Below are 12,008 nucleotides of genomic sequence, written 5' to 3'. Positions count from 1 at the left end.
TGCAGTCCCCCCCCACCTCATAAACTGTATAATGCTCGACCGCCGCTGCAAAAAAAAAAAGAGGGACCATCCATCAAAAGCAGCAAGGTGCACAACTCCTCCCCCGCCCCCGGTCATTTCACACCGGGCCTGAAAAAAAAAAAGACTTTTGAAAGGCGGTTTCTCGCCAGCGTGACGGGAGGCGATCAGATCAGACCCCGGATCTCAGGACATATGCTTTGTGATTGATTTGACATTTTAAATTTCAATTAAGTTTTCTCGCTTAAATTTGTGTTGCTGCGAGACCCGTCGCGACCAAAAAAAAAATTGTAAAACAGTTCACGGGTGTCGGTCTCGGTCCAGATCAAGGCGATTAGAACCGTGCGCGTGACCCTGGGGGGGGGGGATCCTCCTCACCGTCCTCCCCTCTTCACAATTTGACTTTCTTTTGTCCTCCTGTCCCCTTTAATGGCCGCCATGACGACATTAGACAGCATGGCCCCCGTGCGCTCCATAAAGGCACGGCACGCATTCTCAACCACACTCAGTGTCTCGCCACGCCTCGAGTGCCCCCCCCCCCCCCCCCCCCCCACATGGAAACACCTATTTCCACAGCGGGTTAATCCATGCATGGCAGGTGGGGCTGAATGGCGGACACTGCAGGGGGAATGGTACGAAGTTGGGTGCGCACGGTGACCGTCTGCCCCCCCCCGTCGCAGGTCTTTGGCTCTAATACCAGATTAGGTGAAGCAGATTGAGCGACACGAGGACAAAGGTTATTCCGGGAGGAATCACGGTTCTGTCTCTCAGCGAGGTAAATGAGGACCCATAATCCAGTGTTTGGGCTGTTTACGTGACTCGGGTTCTCAAGGTCAAATGGACCTTTTTGTTTATTTTTTTTTGTCTTCCCGATCCAATTTTGACCGACGCCTCCGGAGGATTTATCTCTCCTGACCGGGCTTCAGCGCGCGTCCTCCCTCCCAACCGGACTCTCTTGATTGACAGCCGTGGCCGGACCACGCCAGCGAATGCATCGCGGCTTGTTGATGGATGGCACCTGCTTCTCCTCTGAGGAAATCAATAGAAGCCATGGGCAAGGGGGGGGGGGGGCTACTTACACATAGCTGGGGAGGAACGATTACGGAGTGAGAGAAAGAGAGTCGCCAACCATCTGTGTACGGCGAGGCACTGCCAAGCGTCAGCCCCTTTTTTGTTTTTTTTTCTACGCCAGCCATTAAGACACACAATGTCTCCAAATTAAACATGTCAGCGCCATTCAGCCGCAGCGTTCGGTGTCACATGATCGAAGCGCTCGCATTCCTCCTGCATCAAAGGCTCTAAACGTTACCATCCAATAGTTTACGTTAAAACTATTTATCCATGTCTGACATGTCATTAGAAACTACACCACGCGCAACTCCCCTGCAAACGCAAAGGTTCGAGGTCCAATAGCGACAGTCGCGCAAGACCCAAGAGAGCACATGGGCCGCGCGCCGCACGGGGGTGGGGGGGGCCAGCATGGCTACAATCTTAGTGGCGCGCGAGCGTCGTTACCGGAGCTCGACCTGAGCCGTCTGCCAGTCTCTATCCAATCTACCACCGAAGGGTTCTCATTTCACCAGAACCCTCTGCCCCACGAAGGAGGCGGGCGGGATCTCCTGGCAGGCTCCGACGCGGCGATTGGCCTCCAGGGCGGGGCTCCGGTGGGCCGCCGCCGCCGCCACGCCCGCCGCGCTGGTGGCGTCGGTGTGCGTGCCGACCCACTGCAGCACGCGGGAGGAGGGCCGGTGGTAAAGGGCCAGCTGCCTGGAGCTGTAGCCGCACAGGCCGATCCCCACGGCCCCCAGGAGCACAGCCAGGCCCGGCATGCTCCGCTCAGCTGGGGGGGTCACAGACACATGGTGGTAGGCCTGCGTCTGAAAGGAGAAGGGGTGCAACGTGGTCAGAGGAAGGCGTCGTGCGGGGGGGCGGGGGGGGGGGGTGTATGAGAGATCAGAGCAGCCCTGGAAATGACACAACTACGGGCCCCATAAGAGTTATGGTCTGTTTATGCGCTAAATGGATGCATGCAGCATGGCTGCTGATCCGTTTCAAAACGTCTGTTGGCGTCATCTGACTGGCTGCTTCGGTGTGTAGCTCAGACCGCCCTCAACCCCCCCCCCCCCGGAGATTAGAAACTCATCTTCTCTCATTTAAACCGAGTCGCAGCCTCTCTCTCTCTTTTTGACAAACCGAAGGCTCGCCTATTCTGCGACGCGGGCAATTTCCTCAGTGGGGCCGTGACAAATATATAAAGCTACGGAGGAGCAAATAGTTAGGAAGCCATTTCCGTAGCTCACTCACCCGCTTCCCATCTTCTTTGACAATGCAATGGGCTTGCATTTCTCTATTGTTTGGAATAAACACCAGCAAAGAAGGCGATTGTGCTTTGTGAGCTAACACAAGGGGATGGTGTGTGTGTGTGTGTGTGTGTGTGTGTGTGTGTGTGTGTGTTCATCATCCTCTCAAGACATCCCAGCCACTGAGGCGGCATTCTGCCTTATTGTTTTAAAAGATCGTCAAGTGAAAGTTGCTTCATGCAGGTGTTTCCACCTCACCTCTACATTAAAAGTGTCATCGAAAAGATCCAAACTAACTCAATTATTTTAGGGAGAAAAATAAGAAAAAGAAGAGGTTTGAACCCAGCGACGCCGCCCACTCTCACCTGCAGCAGCCGGATGTATCCCGGAGTCAGTCTCGGCACTCTGAAAAACATCTCTGGAGCGGTCTGCGAGGGTCCCCCTGTTGAATCCGTCCAAAAAAAAAAGAAAAGAAGAAGAGCCAAAAGGTCAGGTGACTGTCGGCTCTCTCGTTCCTGGACCCCCCAGGACGGGACGGCCGGCGGCGAGCGGGCCTGTCTGAGGTCTGCTCTTGGGACGCTTCGTACCTGCGCTTCGGGCTATCTGGGGCGGGACGGGCCAGGCCGGCCCTTTTTATAGCAGGTTATCTGCTGGCGGGGGGTTCCTAATGGGATTACAGGAGCTGGCCAATAAGGCCGTCCCAACAGGAGGGAGGTAACCACTTGGATTTCCCAGGACGTTTGTCCCATTGAGGCGAAACATGAAATTATACAAATTGATGGATACTGTTTGGAAGAAGATAACGGAGGTTTTTGACAAAATTCTTCTCCCTAACCAACTCATGCAAGTAGTGTCAAGGGTGAATTGACCTTTGAAAAACGGCTTTCTTCAGAAGGCCCACTCCCAGGTTATTTGAAACCGGATCCACTGGTATCCATTTGAATCTTCCGAGTGATTTGATTTGAAATGGGGTTTTTTCTGGCTTCTCCCGCCACGTCAGCAGATTTCTTCACGCTTTAATATCCCTCCCAGCCGCGGGGTCCCCGGTGAGGTCCGATAATCAGGCGGCTCTGCTGATAACGGCTCTCGCGCCGAAAGAGAGCAGCCCGGCAACGGCCCTCCTCTCATCTCCGGTAATAGGACGCAACTCTCGACCTCCCCCGCTCCCTGCACCCATGAATACCGTCAAAGTCCCGCTGCCACTGAAGCGCGGGATGCCTGCTGGGTTTTAAGCCCATGAAGCCATTTAAAAAGGACAAAAGGCTAAAAATTAAAAAAGGTCATTATATTTCTCATTAATGTACACTTAATGAACCCCAAAAACTAACGAATATTTGCTAATTTATTAAAAAATAAAACCTGAAAATGAACTTTTTTCCATTTCGTGAAAAGACAGAGAGACAAAGAGTTTCCTCCTGGAGCCGCGGCGTGGAGACAGATAACTCTCTGCCCTCCTCCTGAACTCGTCCCCTTGGCACCGACTCGCAGGGGCATTCGAATAGATTACCTGGGAGGAGGTTAAGCTAATCGCTTCCCGGGCGGGACTTGCTCCCAAGGTGCATCAGCGGCATTCCAGGCGGCTGTATTGAGCGCGCGGTTAGATAAGGGCAACAACAACAACAACTAGTAGGTGTGCGGGGGGTCATCATAACGGTACACATGATCTCCGAGTAGAACCAGTGTGTCATCTCTTCAGCGGGCTAATCCGCACACTTGAAAAAAGGCCCGTGGAGCAGTAAGCTGGTCAGAAAGGGGATCGTGGAGAGGGTACAATAGATAATTGAGGAGCTATTGAAAAAAATAATAATAAATTGCAGCTCCTGTAGAACTGACCTTCTCTGGCTATTTTAAACCAAGAAAATGTTTGAGGCACTTTAAGCAACAGCTTTGTCAAAAATGTAAATAACCTCAGTATTAACCGCTTTTGTTAAAGTGGTTAAAATTCTTTATTCAGCTTCAGATTCAGATTGAAGGAGTGAGTGATCATGTGACTCACCGTGTGGCGGGCGCGTCGGAGGGAGCCCACTCGTCGCCTTGCATGGGAAGAATGTGTGTGATCCAGTATCGGAACAGGGAAGCCACGGCGGCGGTTTCTTCTGAAGCGCACGGAGACAAGAGAGCAACGTTTCACACCTCGGGAGCCTAAAGGGGCCGCTGCTGCCGAGTCTTTGTTAAGCGTAGGACCTAAAAGTCCCCCGACCCGTGTATGAATGCACCGCTGAACCTCTCTGCGGGTCGCCATTCGACTGAACGCCATTGGACTGGACGCCACGATTTTCCTTTTCACTTATACTTGAACACCCCAGAATTAGAATGTGCGGAACGGAGGCCGAGGGAACCTCACCTCGAGCGCGAGGAAAAGCTCCCCGTGAAGACGTGGGTTACATGAAAATAGAGAACGCCGTTGGACGGTAGGGATCAAAAAGTATCGAAATCTTGTCACACTGCAGCAAAATCGTATGCGGCGAGGTCGAATGTAGCGAGGGACGCTTTCATTTCATTCAGGTTTTCTTCACAATGAAGTGAATCATGCATGACTCATACAGCGTCAGAGGACAGGGTCGGCTGATGAGCAGGTGCATAAAGAGCAATACTGCTGGCAGAAAACCAGTTTTTTTTATGTATTCATTTTTTTGTATGGTGTTGTCTCGGCGACAGGCAGAATCAAACGGGCCCAAATGTTTTTTTTAAACTCATTTCAATAAATATTTTGACTTTTCTTGACATATTTCACCCCAATACATTTTTTCAACCTTTTGTACTTTTCCTTCCAACATATTTTAAGACCTTTGAACATATTTTAACTTTCTTTTGAAAATTATTTTTCAAAGAATAAGCCGGTGACCTGATTCTCCTCCTCCTCCTTCTTCTCCTCCTCCTCCCTGCACGTAAACACTTGCGTTCGTGACAGCAGAAAGTCTCCGATGATCCCATTACGCGAGCAGGCACGCGGCACAAACTCACGTGCACGGCCCACAAAAGAGGTAAAAAGCGGACGAAGGGCAGTATGGGCAGGTTGCGCACCTGGGGGCGGAGCCCAGGCAAACAGAGGGCGGCGAGGACTCGCTCGCTCGATGGGAACCGCGGGAATGCGTCGGTGCGCTGACCTGAGGACAGGGGAGAGGTGCCGACGAGCTCCACCAGGGCCCTTTCCAGTTGGCCCGGCTGTCGGCGCTGAACCAGGGCCTTGAGGGCGTGGAGCTGCTCGAGGGCGCAGGGGGGGCGGCGGCTCAAAAGGTTGTTCACTGTCCCGCACAGGAGGGGGCGCTGGTCTGAGCGCAAAGAGGCTGCAGGGGGCAGAGGGGGGGGGGGGGTCAATTTAGGAGTCAACAGAAACAAAGCTTTGCATCGGACGATCACATCTGATGGCTTTCTATCACCGTGGCACAAATCAAAAATTAAATCAAAATACTCCCCGGCAGAGCGTTTATTTTCAAAATATTAACAACGGGCCAATATTTTGCAGTGAGAATGCACAAAACTGGCTGATCCTAAAAAGCAGAACTCACTCAGATAAATACTTACGATCTGACATATAGATTTCCATTGTTGTCCTAAGAAAGTCGGACACCTCAAAAGCTCTTGTCTCGTTGTCCTCCTCCTCCTCCTCCTCTTCGTCTTTTCGGTATGTGAACTCCAGTGCAGCGGCCCGCGGCATCAGACCCATGGCGAGCAGCTTCTCTTTGTGCCGTTTCTTCTTCAGCTTCCTCTTCTTGTTCCTGCTCATGTTCTCGTCGCCAGGGGCCCGACCCGGACCCGGGCCGGACTCCCTCGCGCCGGCTGCTCCCGGGTCCCGGTGTAGGGCCGCTTTCCGTTTCCTTCTCTTCCGTCTTCTTCGCGGTTCTTCTTCCTCTTCATCTGGGCCTGGTTCCTCATTGCTGTCGTGGACGCTCCCGTCTGCAGGAAACAGGATCAATCATTTCGGATTTGTTTTGGGGTTTTTAATTGTTGAATTGAACTAATGCATTGCTGCCCTCCGTATGCACCTCTGATCTTGACCACATAGTGAGGGTGGGCAGAGAGGGTGTGAAGAGCATTGATTCGTGACACATAGTGAGTGAGGGTGGGCAGATTTGGATTCACCTGCAATTCAGATGATGTCTGAGAAATGCATACATACAGGCTCAAACCAGCACTTTGAGTTAGAATGTTATTACTGTGCTAATCAATGTGCCGAGAGATGGCTTCCTTCCATCCAATCACTGCACCAGGTGATCCCACTAATTAAGATGCTCCGTCTTTAAAAAAAAAAATGATTGCATTCTAATCAGCTGGCGTGCTCACTGATTGAAAATAAAACCTTGCACAATCCTTGACCTCATATGGAGCAAAAATATAAACCATAAGGTGGTTAATAAGGGAACAACAGAATCAGTATAATGTACGTGTGGGTTTTTGAGAGAGTCGCAGACAAAACCCTCCATGGAGTCTCTTTAATTCTCTCTGTATGTGCCGATTTGTAACCAGTTCTCTCATTTCAATTCCAGCACTCTGATGAAAGACCAAATAACAACGGGCCAGACCGGCAGGCTATGCACTCACAAAGAGAAAAGTAGCACAACAATACATGTTACCTGTGTATTAGATCTCTCCTGTCATGTCTTATTACTTAAATTGAAGGACTCTGGCTGAACCGTGATCCCACCCAGGAGCTACGCTCTTGTGGGTGAGCAAGAGCCCTCAGCTTTTACAACCCAAGAGGTGTTAAAAGGTCAGAGAAACCAGCTCTGATGGATTCCTTAGTGGCCCTCGCGGCCAAAGGCGGTGGCAGTGCAGCCGCAAAACAATTTCCCGAGAAGCGGTTTAAGAGGACGGACCCCTTCACTGACAACAGCCTGAGCATCAATGAAGCAAAATATTTTCATTGATTATTCATCTGAACTGCACTGTTCTGTTTGCTGCAAACGCATGTGAACGCATTAAAAAGTGAACCAACCTATCTTGTATCAATGTGTGTGTTTAAGCCTAAATGCACTTCTATAAGCTGCCATTACTGTGATAATTGGTTAGCTGGGAAATGAGACAAACACTAAAAATGAGGACGACGTCAGCGCAGACTTTGGATTGCAACTATTATTGCGGCTCATGTTAGGCAGGCGAGTGTATTTAATCAAACTCCTAGTGGAGCCGAAGCGTATCCGGTAAATGGAGGTCTGCATTAAGGAAGACGATGAGGACAGAGACCCGCGTAATGAGCCGGGACTTCCATCACAGTCTGATCGTTCCAACGGTTCATGACGAGAGAACAAGCCGCAGACCAGATAAGCAGCCGTTAAACGACGCGTTCCACTGCAGCTTTGGACAGATTGCACGAGTTCACTCTGACAAACAACACCGATTCAAGTGAAAATACATTGGCGGCGCATTCGAGGTCAGAAAGGCAATCGATCGTCGCCGTTTGTTTTTGTTAACTTGAGTGGATTTAACACATGATAGGAGGAGGCTGGAGGACGCCCACGCAGTAAATCTCTCCCAGCTTTTATGGTGCACAGTACATTGCCTTACCAGCTGGGCCGTCTGCACTATTCATGCTTTCTAACTGGGGGAGTGTGACGGATTTCTCTGAATCCGTCTTGTAGTCAGCGGGAGGAGGTAGGACTGTGTACATCCGCTTGGCCGGATTGTCAGAGCTCGGTTTCCCTCCTGCATCTCCCGAGACAGAAAAAGAAGGTATTAAGCCTCAATGCATATGTAAGACACACGTGTGGATATGTTGTTGTGTATTTTTGCAATACCAAAAGTGAAAGTTAAACTGGAATGCGATCTCACCAGCGGCTGTCTCCCGTTGAGGGGCTTTTCTTTTCACATGGGTTTTTCTGGAAAGAGCATCTACTATGGCTGGTGGGCTCGGTTCCCTCTCCAGTTTGGGAGGTGCAGGGTACAGCTTTTGGAAGACTTTTGATTGAAACACTAAAAGGGACACAAGAAAAAAGGACACAAAACAGAGACCAACACCTGTTAATCTGATCATTTGGTCTTGTAAAATATTATGTTAAATGGCCATGCTGAATTCTGATTGACAATGCAAATCCAATGTTGTCCAGGGTTCATAAATCTATTTTCGATGGAGAACAAAGGATAAACTTGAATAAATAACCAGTGTGACCGACAACCTAAAAATCGGTGCATGTTGATGTGCCTGTTAAATGAATAATAGCCATTAACTGCTATTATATTATATTGATACTAGTGATAATAGTTATACAATATTTCCATTAAACGACTAGCTACAGATCGTAAACATTTGTTTAACTATGAACTCGGCACAAAGGGAAATCATCAAGGGGTAAAACACCAAGTCTTACAGATCTGAATGGAAAAAAAAGAAAGGCTCTCGTAATCTGCTGTTGCCACGTTACAATAACCTCGTATGCTGCAGCTATAATCTGACAGTGGAGCACGTGTATTTGTTTACAAGGCTAGAACCCACTTAATAACGCGATACTTGGGCCGCTAACGTTAGCTTCGTTAGCTAGCTGCTCACACGTTTATGTTGAGATTTATGCGAGGAATAATGTTGTCGATGACGCGGGCGATGCTCACCTTCTTCCCTACGTGCCATTTTGACGAATATTTCTGCGTGGAGGCGACGAGGACGGAAACTTAACGCAACACGTGTCTGTAGCTAATCCAGCTAGCAGAGGTAGCTATTCAGTCGGCTAGTTAGCTCCGCTAGCGTGCTAGCTAAGGTAGCTATCCAGTTGTGTAGTTAGCTTCCAAAATTAGCTCGATTCATGACAGATACACCGGCTATACATTCTAAGTTGGTCGGCGGTATGTGTTTAAATGGGTAGATAAATAGTCCGTGTCAAGTACGCTTTTAAAAAAGAGCGACAATACTCCGACCGCTCCAGCTGCGTTCGTCCCCTTCGAGGGACCACAGACCGGTCATGGTGACTGACGCCCCCTCCGGGTTCTCATTCAAACTTTCGTCGATTTCACGTAACCACGGGCGTCACAAAGTACGTATACCGTTTATCCTTTATTTAAAAACACGATTCGAATCTGTTGAACCCATTCTTCACATCGGCATACAAAGCAGAAGTAATTTTTTAAAAGTTACTGTTGGCAACTTTTTTTTTCTCCATGAAGTACGACGAACGAGCCCGTAGCTCCCCGTGTGTTGGAGTCCCGTAATGACAGCGCGCTGGGGGGTTGCGCGCACCGAGCCAGCGGTAGGATGGAGAGGAGGCGAGAGGAGAATACTAAGCAGCCGCCTCATGGCTCAGCATCAGCACCGGAATGAGGTGGGATTTGAGCACCCTCCAAACTTAGCTTGGGACCTCAGCATGTGAACGGGCTTTCCAGGAGGAAGATCCACCTAGGATGTCAGCTCTGAAGAAGGTAATCACCTCCCCTCACCCACCCACCTCTCTATCTCTAATTCATCTATGAGCAGATGTTTAACTCCTAACATAGGACACGTGCAGAATTCAATCGTGGTGTGCAGTTGTGTAAAATGGGTGCGTTAATTGGTTACCTGACTTTTGGGCAACTGGCTTTTTTCAAAATGTAACAAACGTGGCCAGTCATTACCATTGATCAAAATATGACAGGACATCTGCATCACTTGGATGCACAATAATTTTGTCCGCCTCCGATTGGCGTCATTCCTGCACTTTCATTTGTTCCTGGAAGCTCGGGACGGGAACCGTTTCAGCCCAACTTCTCAAATGCATGTTATGTCAGGTTTGTTCTCTCCCCGACTCCTTCCCTTTTGTTCAATGTCACGTATTCTTGCGTGTGCGATGCGGACTAAGGTGTATTCTGGCTTTCGCTGACCGTATCGGAGTTCAACCCAAGCAGCGGCGATCCTGGGTGAGAGCGCAGCGCTAGAAAGCTGAAGGAAAGGATGAGCTCTTGGTTTTCGAAAGAAGCGGGAAACCTAAACACAGACCTGTACAAACCATGTTTCATGATACCTGGCGTGGAACAAGGCATTTTAAAGCACATGGACGATTCCCACAAGCCCTCTGATATATGAAGTACTGAGACTTGTGACTGGGAAATTATTACTGGTTCAGGAATCTTTTCTATATTGTTGTGGATGTTGCAAGATTAGGAAAAAAAAAAAAAAAATTGCTGGTTGGTTTTAAAAAGCTCGTTATCCCTGTCAGTTCTACAATGACACATTGCAGTTTTTTTTAAAAGATTCAGTGCAGCGGCACGCTTAGACGTCCTAGCTCCGATGGATCTCCGTGATTGTGCGACACGAAACGAAGTGGAAGTTGAGTAGAAAACACGCTTCAGCACCGCTGCCTGAATCCGCAGCACGGCCCTCAGTACCCGGCACACACACACACACACACACACTGTGAGTGACAAAGTGCTGGCTGTCAGGACTCACGTAGTCAGACGTCACAATCACAGAGGTGCTAAAAATAGGGGACCGTTTCAATGCTTTTGGAGTTACTGCTGTTTCTCCTGGCAGAAGTTCTGCTGAGATCCCCCCCCCCCCCCCCCCCGGGACGTGGCACTCCTACCCCGCTCAATAATACAGAGCGTCTTTATTCTTAGACATTAGTGGTCAGCCAGCCTTTTCCCAATGACACGCAGCCGCTCGGGTGAAACTTTGATGTGCACTGTAAGCGACGGACTTTCTCCATTCACCGCATTTTATGTCCATTCACAATTTAAGGCAGCGAGAAATGTGCTGTAATCCAGTGGCAGAAAACATAATGGCTTTGAAGCAACAAGGGGGGTAATTGACAGTATCTCTGTGCATGTGCATTGCCTGGGTTTACTTGTAAAAAAGGTTTAGCTTGTGTGTACTGAAGAAGAAAAAAAAGTGTGAGTGTGAAATATGCACCAAGTCCTCATGTGACTGAACAATACATGGCTGTCATTGACCAGCTTCAGGGACGAGGCACATCATCCACATCACTCCCTGTGCCTTAAACTAGAGATGCACCGATACCGGTGCACATAAATAGAAGCGTTTAAGTCGAGCCCCGTGTTGCCTGACGCACGAGAGAATGAACCCAGTCGCTGTCACTCGGTGGAGGCATTCAGTTCATTGACTACACTCGGTGCCTCCAGGTACTGGAATCGGGTACCGAAAGAGCCGGTAGGTGCGTCGTCCCCACTCGGAACCGGTGGCGCAGTGAGCGCCGGATGATTCATGTGAGATGGAGAAATCTTTTCGCGTCCCACGAGGCAATTTCGTGGCTCAAAAAAAGAAGAGAGCCTTAATAAAAGCATCAAAAGAACGAAGGAACCCCAAAAAAACTAATTGGAAATTGACACCATTTCTCCCCAGATGCTGTTAGTAATTGAAAGTAGCTCATTTCAAGAGATTTCCAAAGCGGCTGTCAAATTGCTCTTGTGCACAAGCATACACACACACACACACACACACATGGCTACACACAGACTCTCCCAGAGTTGTCAATGGACTTGAACTAGTCGGCAGTGACACGAAAAGGCTTTCATAATCTGTTTGAAGATGCAGGGAAAACCTCAAACGCTACATTTCTGCGTGAGTTGATGTCATTCTGGGGGGGAAAAAGGAGCAATGAATGTAGACAAACCACGCATGCACACACACACACACACGCACACACACACACATCTGTAATAGCTTGGCTTAAGGAGAGAGATGGGGATGGATGGGGTCGAGCTTTTTGAATCTCATAATGCAAGTATGCCATCTCTGTGTGTGTTTGTGTGTGTGTGTTTGTGTGTACCTGA

At 49.3% G+C, this 12,008-nt stretch overlaps 1 protein-coding gene across 2 annotated transcripts; it reads right to left on the bottom strand.

Moving 5' to 3' along the window:
* Nucleotides 1-1,744: 1,744 nt before the first annotated feature.
* On the bottom strand, nucleotides 1,745-9,207 carry LOC119228185 (glutamate-rich protein 1). 2 transcript variants are annotated; one of them, XM_037487587.2, is made up of 8 exons: nucleotides 8,862-9,207; nucleotides 8,088-8,228; nucleotides 7,824-7,967; nucleotides 5,844-6,215; nucleotides 5,426-5,605; nucleotides 4,315-4,414; nucleotides 2,684-2,760; nucleotides 1,745-1,895 (listed from the first exon to the last, which is right to left on the bottom strand). In XM_037487587.2, the coding sequence occupies exons 1-8, from the start codon at nucleotides 8,878-8,880 to the stop codon at nucleotides 1,855-1,857; spliced, it is 1,074 nt and encodes a 357-aa protein (XP_037343484.2). In that variant the 5' UTR covers nucleotides 8,881-9,207; the 3' UTR covers nucleotides 1,745-1,854. The 2 variants fall into 2 exon arrangements, with proteins under 2 accessions (XP_037343484.2, XP_037343485.2); XM_037487588.2 differs by having other exon boundaries at nucleotides 7,824-7,961; nucleotides 8,862-9,205.
* Between the last annotated feature and the right edge of the window lie 2,801 nt (nucleotides 9,208-12,008).

The sequence above is a fragment of the Pungitius pungitius genome, chromosome 14, assembly GCF_949316345.1.
Source record: "Pungitius pungitius chromosome 14, fPunPun2.1, whole genome shotgun sequence".
NCBI lineage: Eukaryota > Metazoa > Chordata > Actinopteri > Perciformes > Gasterosteidae > Pungitius > Pungitius pungitius.
This window is presented reverse-complemented; position numbering and strand designations above follow the sequence as displayed.